We start from the raw sequence: 16,160 nt of genomic DNA on the forward strand, positions 1-16,160 counted from the left end.
TCACAAAGAGCCGAATGGGTATACAGGGGAAGGAGAGCCTCACCTGATGTACTGTATGTACCCGTGCCTGGCGTTCTCGAAGAGGAAGCCCGGGTTCCGCATTTCGATCTTCTCGAAGACCATTTAATCCCAGAGTGGCCGCGCGAGGGCGACGGCCTCTACCTCGACGTCTTCAACAAAACCCCGACGACCGTCATCCTCCTGGTGATCATCGGCTCGGGCATGGCGATCGTCCTCCTCATCTTCACTCGCACTCACTCACTCACTCACTGTATGCGCTAACCCACCTATACCCTTTCTTTATACTTTTCTTGCTCCGATGACTCTCGTGATCTTCTACTCTCGCTGCAGCTGCCGATCGCTCGATCAGAACGACGACGCGCTCGTCAACGGCATCTTCGGAAAAGAAGAAGACACGGAGGAGGAGGAGGAGGAGGAAAAATACGACGCTCCAGACTGGAGGGGGAGGAAAAGGAGGAGATAGCCACCGGCGATTGACCTCCCGGCTAACGTTGACACCGGCCGTAACCCACGACGGAGCTTATCATCTTGATTTTTCTTCGACACCCAACACCATTCTCGCGCACACACTTTGAGATGTTTTTTTTTTGTTTTTTTTTTTTTATTGTTGATGCGAGAGGTGGTTCGAGTTTGATTCCCTGCTCCGAATCCGAGGGATGATGCACAGCTTTCACGTGAAAGGGGTGAAAAGCTCAGTGGCCGGTCGAAGCGATCAGAGGAGATCTAAGCGACGCTCAGCATCTTCCTAACTGGTGAATCAACGACATAGGCCACAAGTAGAGATAAAAAACACGAATATTTATCGATTCGCAAGTGGCGATGAGACACTCGCGCTTTCGGTATGTATATATTATTCACATGCAATATAATATTGTGTTCATCGCAAAGAGGAATTTTTGCGAAAATTTTGTGGGCGAATTAATTCGCGACACGGATGTACACACGAGGAAATGTAAAGATAACACTGCCGGAGTCGTGAGAGATGCGCGACCGCGGGGTTGCTGCTCGGGCAACGAGCGCAGGACGACTGAGGCAACAGCGCTGCCAGCGGGCGGACGAGACTCTCCGGCGCACACGCGAGGGAGCCTCTCTCTCCCCTCCCCGTATCTTTCTCTCTCTCTCTTTGTTTTTTTTTACCGCCTCACACACACACAGAACCGGCTGCTCTGTCAGTGTGAGACGCGGGCACTTGCTACTTGCATGTGTGTATTTAATTGTTCTAGAGCAGTTTCTTATGATAGACCAGGTACTATAGTTTTTTTTTTTTTTTTTTTTTTTTCACCGAGTTACGGCTAATTTTTGAGATAAAATTGTTGTCTACGGACATTTAAAAAAAAAAAATTATTTCGTTCTAGAATTTCACAAATGTATGATCATCGATTTCAGGAAGCTTTGAGTATTTAGATTATACGCTACGATGGCATTATTGAGCTTTCCAAAAGATAAACATAATATTTTAATTATAAACCCATCCAATAATGATATAATATTATACAAGTAAATTTAATCGATGTTCGAAGGAAAATACTTTTTTTTTTATTTTAATCGATAAAAATTTGCATAAATTTGTAAGAAAAGCAAATCAAAGTACTGGGAATAGATTTTTTTTTTTAAACAAAAAAGAGCACGAGAGAAAGGGGTCTCTCTGTAGAAATTAATAGAGTCGTCGAATTCTGCGGAAAACACTTATTTTGCGTGTTGTTTCTTAGTTTCTCCCTTTTTTTTTTTTTTAGGGTCTTTTTTCTTTTAAAGCGACAAGCAGCTACATTTTTGACAGTTAAAAGTAGAGATTAAGGGCTTCAATCTGTGATACTTGATTCGTCGATATTTTTCACATGTATGTGACTTTTGTACGACAGACAACAAAATTATTCTACCTACCATACGGTTCCCAATTTCACCGACTACCCCCTCATTTTTAATTTATTCACGATTCATCTATTACAGCAACGAAATGCCTCCTTGAAGCCATTAACGTTGAACAAAACAAAGAGAGTATATTAAGAAATAAATTTTAAAATTCGTAACCTTCGCGATAAGATCCGATGACTCTTGCTTGCGATAAAAGTATGAGGCATCTACCTCGAACGTGATAAGTCCATATGGTCTAATGAGACAAACTAATAATGGAAACTAGCGTCACCATGGAATCACGATGTATCATCTATGTTGCGTAATGTTTCAATTTTTTTTCCCCCCCATTTAAAACCTGCAATTATCGGATTGTTTACTGGAAAACAAAGTCTTCCCGGTGAGCCGGAACCACCGTGCGCGTAACTTTATGTGCGAACTACAAATTATACGCGTGGCACGGTATATACGCAAGAGTTTCGGGTCAAATTTGAGCAATAAGCTTCGAGCGAAAACCTATGCGAGTAAATATGTAGTTTCTAATATTTAATTGCCCATTGCGCGCGCTCGCGTGAAAAATTTATTGGGCAATAACGCGCGCAACACATTTTCCATGCCCAGGAATTTAACGTTGCGACCCGCAACCATATACATATACACACACACATCATTTAGAGCAACAGCAGTGCCGTATGAATTAAAGCGCGTATTTCGAGGACAATTTACAGCCCAGCGCGTTTTGATAAGTGGATGTAGTGTATACATGTCAAAGAGATTCATCGTAAACTCCTCAAACGTCGGACAATGCGTAGGTATGTAATAACAATGCCATGCCATATGCCTCTGAAATTCCTTGGTCCGCAATAAATATTGTACCTGCACCCAAGGGGCAGCAGCAAGTCTATACACCTTAAAAGAGAAGGAAGACCACACGGAACAGCTAAAGACTATACCTGTGTGCAGTGCAATGGTCAAGTTGTTTGGTGCTTGCTCTCCATCAGGTGGATCTAATTTGATCTAAGTTCGGCTCACGCCCGCGCACTTGTATTAACGAGACTGTGCACTATTATACATATTATATGCACTGCGTGTGTGGAGTCGATTTTCGTCGCGAGGGACGACGAGAGATTCTCTCGAAAGAAGGAAAAAAAATTATAAGGAAGGCAGCCGGCAAACTGGGCTAGAGCCTACAGCGCTGGCCCGCTGGCTATTGAATCGCCGCGCGGGAAGAGGCAAATGAGGCTCGACGTCTTGCGAATAAATAACCTGCGATGCGGCGAGCCATGAAAAGACCGGAGGAGAAGCTAAACCGGAATGCTGATTGAGAGGTTTTTTTTGGCGCGCACCGAGAGCCAGATCTTTATTTTATTTTTATTTTTTTTTGTGCCCTCATTCCCTTTTGTTTTTCCTCCATCCTTTTCATTCGTTCGAAAAAGGGTGTGTATAAATATTCGAGTACTTTCTCCCTCCGGCGGTTCGATAAGCTTTTACGTGCACCGATAAAACGAAAGGGAGAGGGAGGGGAATTTTCTTTTTAATCTAAATTTCGAGGCGTCTGCTTTTCTATACCGATGCACAAGCTGCGTCAGCGCTTCTCGAGTGTCTTTTATAACGCGGGTTTATATTTAGAGGGATCTGGTCGGTTATCGTGCAAACAGTTGTACCGTGTTCCTGGCGATGCACTTGTGTATATTTACATCTTCGTACATTTTTTTGTTAAGTTACGAAATTCTTAATGGAAGAAATGAAAAAAAATCATGGAGTGTATGAAAAATGGCCATTCGGCAAAACTATACACCCACTTGAGTGCCATCATCCAGTGTTTGTTCGTGATTACTGTATGCACAAGTTGTTTAACGAACTTTCACGAGACACGTATAGGTATATAACCTTGAAGTCATAGCCGATCCTGTAGTTTCAAGCTCAGAAAAATCTCATCGCTTGCGAAATTACGTCCGTCCAATTAACTCCCCACTGGGGTTATTAAAAGCGCAATTTCGCCCGTTTACGAGGCATTGTCGCGGGGAGTGTAATAATTACACGCACGCGTCTGTGGGACGAATTAATTTTAACGCTCGCAATTTTTTACTCGTTGGGCGGATCGTTAGATATACGATTGGATCTATTCGACGAAGAAACGGATTATTTGTCCAAGAACAAATTATCATTTTGATGTTTAGTGGCGGAACAAAAGTGAAATTTATCGAACGCGAAATAAATATTTTTTATTTCAACGTCATGATTCCTTGTTTTACCCGAACAACCCAACATCCCGTGGAAATTCCACCCTCGCGCAAGCTCGAGAAAAGAAGCGGAGTATCGTAGGAAAAAGAAGACGAAGGGGAACCAAAGCTATGTATACAAAAGATTCGGCGCGACTGTCGGCCTTTCCCGCATACACACGTATGGATTTTGAAACTTTCACCCATAGCCTCGCTATCTCGTGGCAGCAGACAGACCCCCAGATAATTCATAGCGCATAAACTGTAACACACCGAAATGAATAAAAAGAGAGAGAAGAAAGAGGGTACAGAGAGGGGGGGGGGAGAAAAAAAAGAGACATCGGCGCGACGTCCGACGCCACGTAGAGCAGCGAAAGAGGGAGGCAATAAATTTTCATAGGCCACGGCGCGTGCAGTGTGCACGAGGCAAGAAGATATCTTTCAATACCCATGCACGTAAGTATACGCGTGTATATATATATCATCATACCAGCACACAGAAACGCGCGGGTTGTTGCATTGGGACAAAGGGCGGCCTTGAAACTCGTTCCGCCGGCCTCCTCCCCCTCGCACCGCCGGCGGGTAAATATTTCGCTCTCCTCCTCCTCCTCCTCTTTTGCTCACCCCACCCCCCTCGCGGATGTATTCCAGATAGAGGTAAAGAGGTGCTCTCCACGTGTCCCCGCGCGCATACAATGACAAAAACGAGAGAAGCTCCCTCCACCTCCACAAAAGACCCTTAAAAAAAAAAAGGTCTTCCTGCAGAGCAAAGAATGTGTGGAGGTGTGTGTGTATGTGCACGCGCGGAGCGTGTATACAACGCGGCTTCCACCTCCGCGCGCCCAAGGCCGGTCAAAGGACTCACGAGCTGCCGTTGAGTGGTGCATTACCGTGGAGGGGGTGGATACACGTATTATATACTCGTCGTGTTGTGCACATTTATTTAAGGATGTGTGGCGTGAGAACGGGGGTAATCGAGGCGCTCGTGGGATACATATATATATACTTGAAAGATGCTTGGAGCTGTGGAGGGTAAGTTGATGTTGCACATTATGATGGCGCACCTGTGGTGGAGGCTGTTTACTCGTTCGTACTCTTTTAACTTTGAAAAAAGTCCGATTATTTTCGAAAATTTTATCATCTCCAACCGAGCACTTTTACGCAAATATGGGGTGGCGAACAAAAAAGGAGAATACAGAAGGGGGAAGAAAAGAAGAGATGGCGCAGTAAGGGGTTAAAAAAACCGAGAGCGCCGAAAGAAAGGGAAAAGAGAGGGATTAGCATATCTCCGCCGTTGCTGCCGGGCGGAACCAAAAAAGCAAGTGTACAGCCTCCCCCCCTTTTCTTTTTCTTCCACGGCCAAGGTGTGTTTTCGCTTTCCTTCTTCTCCGCAAGTATATTATATACATTGTTGTACACCCAGAACGAGAGAGAAAATGGAGCAATGGGCTATATACACGACTATGTGTTGTACACCGGTACATTATACGTACATGTATACGCGCGCATTTGAATTCGAAGCCGGTTATACCTATAAATGTATTATGTACCCCAGCCTTGTGGCTGTTTCTTTGAGCCATTGTAATCTTGTTTCAGTGTGGAAAGTGAGTGAGCTCTTTTTTTTCTTCTTTGTTATACTCCTTTTTACTTTTATTTTCAACGTTTCCTCCGGTCGCTTTCTTGACTGTACAAGTAGGTAGGCAATAATCGTTCCGAATGAGATTTCGATTTGCGGTGCCGCGGAGTGTTGAGAGGAGAAAAAAAAAGAACGAAAACAAGAGCCCGAGTGTTTTATTACCCGAGCGGGGAAAAAACAAAAATAATTGCATTTCACATCTCAACGACTGGATGCAAGAGTAATGGACAGCTTCATCGCCGCGATCGAAACAATGGATACACCCGCCGCCTGTGTATACATTATACACCAGGGAAAAATCACAACATTTAATTATACAGTATGGATTTTACGGTGCCCTCCTAACGCGACGGTCGTTAATATTTTACGTCCCGAGAAAGGCCTATCTAACGACTACAGCTATACGCAAAGGCCCGCTCTTCCGGCTCTATGTAAATGTTATTTACCATCATTTTACATCAGATTTTCGCGGCTGCGTATATAATTGCACTCGGGGAGAGTCGGACACTTTGCTCTCACTCGCGATCGTAAACCCTTTTTTTTTTTCTCCTATACGATTTAATTTCACGGCTAAAAAAGCAAGAGAGAGAGACAAGCGATTCGCTGTACACAGTTTTAGCCTCGGTTTTAGCGACACTCTTGTACTTACACCAACGAGGAGTTTCACTTTCAGCGAGCGACCGCCCATTGCTCGGCTTTTAAAACTTCCGTCGCAAGCGTGAACCGATGGACTTTCTTGTTTTAAAAACACCGTATACGTCTACTTCCTGCTCCGTGAAGCGCCAACACGAGTTGTTCGCACAAGCTAGAAAGCAAAGGGAGGTTTAATTAAAAAATAAAAAAAAACTTTATCCCCCGAGAGAAGAGAAAACGTGTCCTCGGCAGGCCATCGAGAAAAAAAGCCCTCGATGATTTCATGCGCAACAACGGCGATCGACCCGTCGGCCACTGTACACCCCGGGATCGATCGACCGGTGCTCGCCGACGCAGGAAAAATCTAATTTGGGCGGCTCAGCCACGTCCGCGATAGCCCGTCCATCAACGGGGGGCTTTTCGTCAAACGGCCGCCAGCGGCAGCTTCTCTGTACACCGCTTTCGGCGGGACGGATTTTAAAATAGCCCGCCCGTGTCTGTGTAACGCAAACTATACGTGGGGTGTACACGCGAAAGGGCGGAGGCGCGATTTTTTTGCCCTCTACTCGATTTCTACTTTTTTTTCCCTACCGCAAGCGCTGGCTCTTTACACCTCCGTTGGTTTTCCTCGTGAATACATTTTCCCTGTGTTGCAAGAGCAACGCTTTGTGGCGCGTTTAATGATTGTTTGAACAATTTTCAACAAGAGTGCAGTGACAAAAAATTGGTACTCACTCGAATTCCAACGAAAGGGCCTCTCAAGCTCCTGGCCGCGGCATCCAACCGCAAAACTTCCGAGGTAACAGCTCGCACTGTCGAGGGACCCCTAACCGACTCGCGTTTTATCACATCTCCCCCCCCAAGCTCCGGACTACATATATTACAGTTCCCCCGATAATTCATATTTGCCAGCGTAGCGAAATACATTGGTCCTCCGGTGTTGTAATTCTTTTCTTTCCCACCTCCCCCTTTCTCTGCCGCGTTTCTGCCAACGAGCCTAGAAAAGACTACACAAACAAGTGCGTCGAGCCGTGCTCTATCGCTGTTGGCATGTATATATACAGCTGTTTAATGCATTCCGGCGTCGGTGCTGTTGGGGGGGACCCGCGCGAAACGAAAGATCGGAAGAGGGAAGGTTTGGCGAGAGAAGAGGATGAAAATAAAAGGAAAACTGTTGGAAGATATAGAGCGAGGTAGGAGGGGGAGGGATCGATCGCCAATGGAGAGGTCGAGGGTGGTGGAGTTGAGTTACGTAAGTATATCACCAGTGCGGCAGTGACGAATATTAATTTTGTTCCGTGCTCGCTGAGCCGAGGTGACTTGGGGCACTTTTGTTATTTTTTAATGGGTACAAGTAGTGAAATCTATGCTTCCGGCTATAACATATACAGAGAGAAAACGAGGCGATACGACGTATTTATTATACGATTTACAAGGAAACGCAAAAAAAAGTGGTTACCCCGATTGGTTGGTTGTTGGAAAACCAATAAGATTTGAGACTTCGCAAGGACCTGTATCTTAGGGGGAAAACAACCCTGCGCTCTCGAGTAACGATTTTATAACAAATAAATAAGGAAATAAATACATAGTACTCTTCCGCGACTGAAGCGATCATTACGTTGTTTAGTATCAGTGGCCCGACGTAAGGTGTCAACGGCCTCGACGATATAAATCGCTCGTTGAATTACGTTATCCATCAAACTGCGGCGCGATGCAGCAGTGCCGGCGAAAAAAAAAAAAAAATTCGAAACTGTAATATCTACCTATACTATAATTACATATAGGTACTGGCTCCATCGAGAGAGCGTCAGCTAATTTTGCATCTGTGTCTATTCATAGCCGGGGAGAGTTCGAAAATAGAGCGTATACGTATCATCGATGACAGAGACCAGAAGTATAATAAAAAAGACACGACGCAGAGGTGCCTACTTATATACGTATACGGGCGAGGCCAACGAACCCGCGAGGACTTAAAATGTGCCAGCACACACCGTATGGATTAGAGCACGAGTGGGACAATCGACGATGATGATGATGATGTTCCTCCGTGGCCGTAGCTATACAGGAAAATAAGAGTCCGAGGAGGAGACAATGGATCGATTCCGTACACATAGACTGCACGCATGTAAACGCACTCCGTTCCACGTCACCACATCGCGAACGAGTACACACGAGCAACTTTATCAGCCGATCGCCATCTAATGAAATAATTATATTGTACGCACACCGCGGCTATTAGCCGATCCGCGTCATTAGGCCAGAAAGGGAGGGGGGGGAGACTATTGTCTTTGTTGTTGCTCTTGGTCATTGTTGCACGCGCTCGCGATGGCAAATTTAAATTAATTCCTCGCTCGACGCGACCCGTATGATTATCGTAAGTGAGCCGAGTACCGGTACAATGATACGATTTTTGTTGTTGTTGTTTTTTTTTCTTCTTGTTCTCGAAAACAAATTGTGCCAGGAGCATGTTTTTCACACTCTTGGGTATGGCGTACCAAAAAAAAAAAAAAAAAAAAAAATCCTTTGAGCAAAAAAAGAAAAAGGCTCCCCGGCCCTCGACCGTGACGAAAATCGTCAATTCGTTCTCGCCCGGAAAAGAAGAAAACAGCCGTGAAATCGCTTTGGCGGATCTGAGAGAGAGAGAGAGCTGGCACGTAATACCGAGATAGAGGAGGGCAAAGGCGGTGGCGTGATATGTATAGAGTTGCCGCGAGGATCAAAAACTCCTGAGCTAGTGTACAGTCCAACACTTGTTTACGCGGATAATACCTCGCACATACACACGCGGGGGTGTGTGCTTGTATCGTGTCCGACGCGATAATCGCGACACTTTCTTTTTCCTCGCTCTGCTGCCGCTGTAGGCTACTTACCGTTGGCGTCGTCGCCGAGGCAGTAGGCCAAAGTTCGCCTCACCAACGACCACTACGACTTTCGCTCTTCTCTCTCGAGTGTTTGGTGAAAACAATTTCCTCGGAAAAAATAAGCCACCGGCGCTGCGAGAGACGCATAAAATACGGAAAAATGTTGTGCCGTTGCGGCGAGCTGTACAAAATGTATACGTATATAATCCGTTGTTTTATTTGCCCGCGTTTTCTACACCACTTTGTCACCAACAATACCCAAAGAGTCGGGGGGAGGATTTAATTTTTGTTTCGTAAAATATTTGAAGGATTCCATCAATCGATACATTGATCGGAGCATCTATATGCCAGCCGTTGTCTCACTTGATAGGTATGTAAAGGACAAAGGGACTCTTGCCCACCTGCAGCTGTACATTCACAGGTGCGTACTTACAATACACCACCTACACAAATGTAGTAAAAGTTGAAAGTATAGCATGTCCCTTGGAAAGTATATGTGTTGGTACGTATAAAGCCGTGATTGCGCCTCGTTTCCGTTTTGTTTGCAGTACCCGAGAGAGAGAGAGAGAGAGAAAGAGATGGGTATAGGAATACACACGCGGGGAAGCTCGAATCACGCAAAAGTCCACCCGGTATACATATAATGCATGCTAGTACAAGTTAATAAACTAGTGCATATCTCTCTGCTCCGCCTGCGTTTACTCGCTCTGTGCGCGTGGCTTGAATCATGACCCAGCTCTCTCTTTGCTAGTCCGTGCATTTATACATTGGAAGCCTATATTAGCCAACAACAACCACAAAAATACATATATGGGTAATGCATCCGAAGAGGGAAAAAGAGAGTATATAAAATGAAACGTGGCTTATTCTTTGAAACGCGGCCCCAAGAGTAAGATATGGTATTACACTTGGCTAGGTAAGGTGCACCTACAGGAGTTCACGTTGTAGGCTTTAGTTGGGTGTATACATGTGGACGAGGTGCATGTCGTAAATTGAGCCTCGGCCAATTTTACGGCGCTCGAACAAATGACCGACCGCCACTTGTTTTTTTTTTTTTTTTTTTTTTTTTTTTTTTAGTTGCGGTACACGGTGATATAAATACATGTACTCATGGTAGAACGGTGCACGAGTGCGCCATGATACACGCTGAGGACGTGTGTTGGTTGATATTTTTTTTTTCCGCGTTTCTCTCTATTTTTTTGTTAACTCGCAGGTACACACGACTCGTGATACGTCGAGGGGAAAAGGCCAATTGATCGCGCTCGTTGCCGCGACTACGTACAAAAATGGGAAACGAGTACAAAGTAATTCGGCTAAGGTGTTTTTCTTTTTTTCTTTTTCGAAAAGACAAGGTAAAATTGATACGCGCCGATTGGGGGAAAAATCTCAAGCTGAACTGTACGTTCCGCGAGTGAAAGGTGATTAAGCGGAGAGCGCGTTTTCAGCAAAAATCCAGTCTAGCCCCCGCGAAATGTGGAGCATGTGGTGTTTTTTTTTTTTTTTTTTTTTTTTCTTATTTGCACCACCTTTGGATTTACATGGACGCCGGATATTACCGGGAGCAGTCACGCAATAATTCTCAGTTCACCTCGAACGTGTGTATACATTAGTGAAAAAAATATACCCACATCACGATACTCGCTGTTGTTTTCTGCACTTTTAAAAATCCAAATTATATTTGACATAGTCATGGCTCTGGCTGCGCAAAAACGCGCCACTTAGAAACAATAGCCTTTAAAAAAAAAAAAAAAAAAAAAAAAAAACAGGCGACGCAAGAGTTGAGAATGAAAAAAAGAAGGAGACTCTTAAATAGCGAATCCGCGAAACAAAAGGCGTCCTCTTCCCCGGTGGCGCGCACCTCCTCGGCGCAATTCGAGTAACACAAAGCCTATGGTGAGTATTATCAGAGTGCGTCTCTCTAGCTATTCCCTCCCAGCCGCGCTGAAAAGAAAGTGCAAGCCATACTTGATTATGTGTATAACATGTATACGTGACTATACGCGTAGGTGTACCCATCACAAGCGCAGCTCTGTAAAAAATCGGTGGCAGTTTCCTCGGCTGCATCGCGAGCAGGAGTTTCGTGTCCTGCACTACGCCAAGTGGGAACATTGATTGTTCCCTAGCGCGAACCGATGCACACCTCCATCCGAGACAATGGAGGAACAAGAGCCGTCTCGCGAGGTCTTCGGCTTCCTAATGGATTACATTCCGAGTGCCTACGCGCGCATAATAGGTGCGAGAGCGCGTTACGAGACTCAGATGGGACATCTCTTCCGAAACTTTCCATCCGCGGGAGACTCCCCCTGGTCTCACGGGTCGAAAAACAAAAACGGAATCTACGATACGATTGCAATCGATCCTGTATACGTACAAATTAATGGAAAAAGAACGAAAAAAGTTGTACACATTGATTCGTTTACACCTGATCGGAGAAGCACCCCGAAGCATATCGGTAAGACAAACAAACGTACCTGCAGCAGAAAGAAAAAAGAAATAGAAGACAATTATTACTTTTGGCCACACGATTTCATTGCGTGATTGTGGTCGGTTTATTTCCATCGAATTGCATAATTGCTACGGTAAACTATGAATTTCTTGCGAATCGACGCCGGTATACTATATACGGCATTTTTAAATATGTATAATATTGATAAATTACATCCATCACTGCGAGAAGAGCCTCGCAATGATAAGTAAAATAAACGAAGAGAGTTTGGAAAAAAAAACGATGTATACGTATATTTATGGGCCCTCGCTCGCTCGGATCGCAAATCCCGGGGCAGCAGCGGCTTTCACATCCGAGTAATTAAATTTAACGCGGAAAATAAGGCGAAATGCAATTCGCGGAAATCTCGATTGGAGGGGAAGAAGAAAGACGGGGCTGTAGATCGAAGATCCCCCCCCCACCCCTGATTTTTATACCTAACACAGAATCGATTGATACGTACACGCCACCGTGTACATGTACGATCTATGGTATTTATAATACGCGCTCCCTCTCTCGAGGTGTAAATATTTATCGGCCCCTTCTCTCCCGAGATCTATTCCCAGAGCCTTTTCAAATGACTCAGCCGAGCAATGTGGTGTACGTGCCTCCATATGGCCGTATACATTGCGAAATGTACACGCGGCGCACCGAATCAGATCAATCGACGAATTTATTTTCGAGTCAAGTGCGCTACCGGCTCGTACGAAAGCCAAACGCCCCGCGACCGCGATATTTGGCAGATATCAAACAACAATTATCATCGGACTCTCGTGCTGGTGTATATATACATATATTATGTATTTGTGCAAAGAGATAACTTGGGTGTTATTGCAAGAGCCGAGATTAGAATACATTGAGTATACGGTAGGTGGGTAAACACTATTTTATTGGAGATACAATGTGTCTCGTTTACTAGAGTTTGCTCGGATGTTTTTAAGAAAAAAAATTATTACGAGGCGCACTTCTTTCGCAACGTATAATTGAGTAATCCTTTGTAGAGCACAAAAAGCGAGCTCGTACAGCCGTTACGTAAAGTTCGAAGGAGTATACAGCGTACCGAGAGAGTGCACAACTTTGCCCATCATCGACGTAACTTTTGGGAAATATAGGTCCTTCCACTCGAACGAGTTGAATGTAATTTAAAGAAAAAAGGGGCAAAAACGAAGGATCGCGCAACAACGCTCCGAAGAAGAAAGTTGTTTTACGAATTCCGGGTGTAAAAGGGTATACACATCGCCGCGCGAGCTGTAAAATGACATCTTGCGAGACACCGAGGGACATTAAGGTAAAAACACTCGCCGATTATCCGTGCAAAACAATGAAAGGAGCCAAAAAAAACCATCGCTAAGGAAAATCGCACGGCATCGATTACCAAAGCGCGAGTCGATTTCTAGAGGCCGAGGTGATGCAAGCTCTCCTGGAAAAACTGTTCCGATGCGGTGATAACGAAACGGGATTTGCAATAACTTTTACTCCGCCACCACGCGAGGACTACCACCACCGTGTACTCATCGCTGCTGGATGCCGGGGAAGAGGCACAGCGACGAAAAAAAAGAGAGTCGCGCAGCAGAGAGTGACTTCCGGCAGGGGTGCGCGAGTAGATCTACAAGAGCGAACTCGCAGGGGTCGATGATGGCGTGATCGACGAGCCGCGGCTGCGATTGAAACGACTCGCGGAAATATATTATACTGTTAGTCTAACTGTGAAGAGGCGCTGTGCTCGCCGACCGATGTATTCACGCTCGCGGAGGTGCTCTGCTAAAAGTTGGGAAGGAAAAAGCGCTGTTTGTTTTTTGCTGGTTCATCCGAAGGATTCAACAAATGAATGGCGCGGAAGAAGAGTGTTCGCCACCTTCGCGTTTGAATTCGACGTTTTATCGATGGCTTTCATCGTTATACAGAGGAAATGTACGCGAATGACAGCACAGCTTGATTCGAGGGGCTTTTCAAGCTCGACTGGCCGAGATAAGCTTCATTTCTATACAGGTGTTGTTTCATGTTTAGGTTATCGCGAGTTTCTCTGAGTGTTGTTGGATTTTAAACCACTACGAGAACTTCAAGTTATTAGAACAATGAGTAAGTTTTGTGTGATGTTAATTTAAAAACTGTTGACTATTGCATTAAATGTACTACATTAAATTGGTTTAAAGGTGTTTTAAAGGTTTACTCTCACGATTGACGTCACTTTAAAATAGGAAATTCCTTGGGAAATTCCAATTCGATAAAGTGATGAGATGATTTAATGAGATTATAGGTACATATAATCTCGCATATAATTTTCTGGATACTTAATGCGTTACATTAAAAAAAAAAAAAAAACTGTAGATATTTTTGTAGTTCGACAACCATATGTTACTAAAATTATCATCTCGACCTCGCACCTGCAGCAGCTCATTATCTCACCGAAAAATAAGATGTGGGATAATTTCGTAATTAAATATTTGATGAATGATTTAAACTACTGACGCATGACGTAATGAATTGTATAAAAGCTGGAAATTTTTTTTATAATTAGTCAGTAGCATATCGTAAGTAGAATAGTCAGCAAAAAAAAAAAAATTATGGAGGCTAGACTGTTATCGATATTCATAACACTGGCTTTGATGAGTATGGGTAAGTTATTTTGAAGTAACTAAATATGCGTTAATTAAATTTTCAATATACGTGTTTGTAACAGTTTTTACAGTATCGTTACCAACATTAGTAGGCAATCAGTAACAATCCATTTACATTTTGTCTTCATAAAATTGTTAAAATCCTCTAAAGGTTGACAACCCAAAATCGTCCTTAGCTGTGGACAACTAATAGGTACACTGGGCTGACACCGATTAGTTACGCATCAAGAGTAAAATGCACTAATGAGAGAGCTGATATCATAGAACTAGTCCAAAGGGATTAAATGTAAACGTTTGAATTTCCCACGTAAGGAATCGATGTCAGCACAGTGTACTTCATTTTTGAAAAACTAACTGATAAATATTTGTAAAATCCACTTCAAACGTCAAATTTGCATACCTATTGTTCGTATTTTTCATATGAACCAATATTTACACTTTAAAGCTTTTTAACCACGATTGATTCTCATAAAAAAAATCCATCTTAAAGTAATCTTGATTTTTCCCACGCGTTTAATTGTAATTTTGTTTTATGTTTTTCAGTCACTGGTCTTGATTCAGAAAAGATCATAGGTGGTACGTACGCAAAGCCTAATCAGTTCCCATACTTCGTTAGAATAAGTATAGGTTTTGGAATTTGTGGTGGTTGTCTGATCAAACCTGACATCGTATTGACTGCTGCTCATTGCGTTTATGATCTTCGTAACATATCCTCGATAGTGCCAGTTATGGTTCACGCAGGAACAATGCACTCGAATGATAGAGGGTGGTCCAATGGGATTCCTGCATCAGTAGTGTACATCCACAATCAATACCACAAATTTCCTTATATGACTGTAAATGACATTGCTGTATTGAGGGTGAGAATGAGATTTTAAAAAAAAAAAATACATTCACAAATGTCCAAAAAACTGTTGCATACTTATACTTACGTTTCTATTGACAGCTTCTGAGAAAGTTTCCAGTACGTCACGGTTCGTCGATAGATGTCGTAGACCTACCACAAACCGATGAGGTATTTGGCGAATACGCACTTGCGCCTGGTTTTGGTGTAAATAAATTAGGTCTGACTCTTGACGGAAAGATAGCACCAAACGGTTCGGATGGCAAATTAAGCTACGCCAAGTTAAAATACTACCCCTTGAACGAATGCAACCAAGATTTCGACTCGACTAACATTTTATGCGGCAAAATGGACCCATCGGTAGTTGGCAACTGGTACTACGGCATTTGCCACGTAAGTATCCGAATATTTTTCATTGACACGGATCATAAAGTATACAGGTTAAACAGCATGTATTACGATTTTTAAAACAACACAATAGAGAAATTAATATCAAATATTCTTTAGGGTGACAGTGGTGGTCCTCTCGTTGCTAATGGAAAAGTCATTGGAATCGTGAGCAATGGCCCACCTGATTGCAACGGACACAAAAATCCCACACATTTCACCAGAGTCAAGAGTTTCTTGGACTTTATTCAAGACGCTATTGACCATAGGGAAAACGTTCATACTTGGAGAGTTAACTTAATTTCTGTATCCTGAAAACAACATTACGTTTAATTGTCCTCTCTATTTTTTTTTTCCTTTTTTTTTCCTACACGAAAAAAGACACGATTATGAGCACAAAATCATGTTATTACTGTTACTCTGAACAATTAGCGGCAGTGGGAAAGACCGCTTAGTCGTATCAAAACTTGCTCAGGAAATTCTGAGACATTTTTGGGAGAGCAATATATGCTTTTTTCACTTCAAGGTGAGAATAAAACGGCACACGTGTCATCTCGACATTTAATTTTTCACCTACATTCCCCAGCGATTTCCATACAAAG

The 16,160-nt window shown here is 43.6% G+C and overlaps 1 protein-coding gene across 3 annotated transcripts in view; it reads right to left on the bottom strand.

The window, feature by feature from the left end:
- The window catches only part of ssh (Protein phosphatase Slingshot), a 151,940-nt gene that overhangs the window by 106,371 nt on the left and 29,409 nt on the right, over nucleotides 1-16,160 (bottom strand). Inside the window, exon 1 of one of the 3 annotated variants that reach the window (XM_014360103.2) lies at nucleotides 44-618. The exons of the other annotated variants lie outside the window; for them this stretch is intronic. Within the exon in view, the coding sequence (XP_014215589.2) occupies nucleotides 44-123 (80 nt within the window). The 5' untranslated portion in view covers nucleotides 124-618. Of the gene's footprint in view, nucleotides 1-43; nucleotides 619-16,160 lie in introns of those variants that run through there. 3 annotated transcript variants of the gene reach the window in all.

The sequence above is a fragment of the Copidosoma floridanum genome, unplaced genomic scaffold, assembly GCF_036245765.1.
Source record: "Copidosoma floridanum isolate Cflo_tuat_1 unplaced genomic scaffold, Cflo_Japanese_pri ptg000019l, whole genome shotgun sequence".
NCBI lineage: Eukaryota > Metazoa > Arthropoda > Insecta > Hymenoptera > Encyrtidae > Copidosoma > Copidosoma floridanum.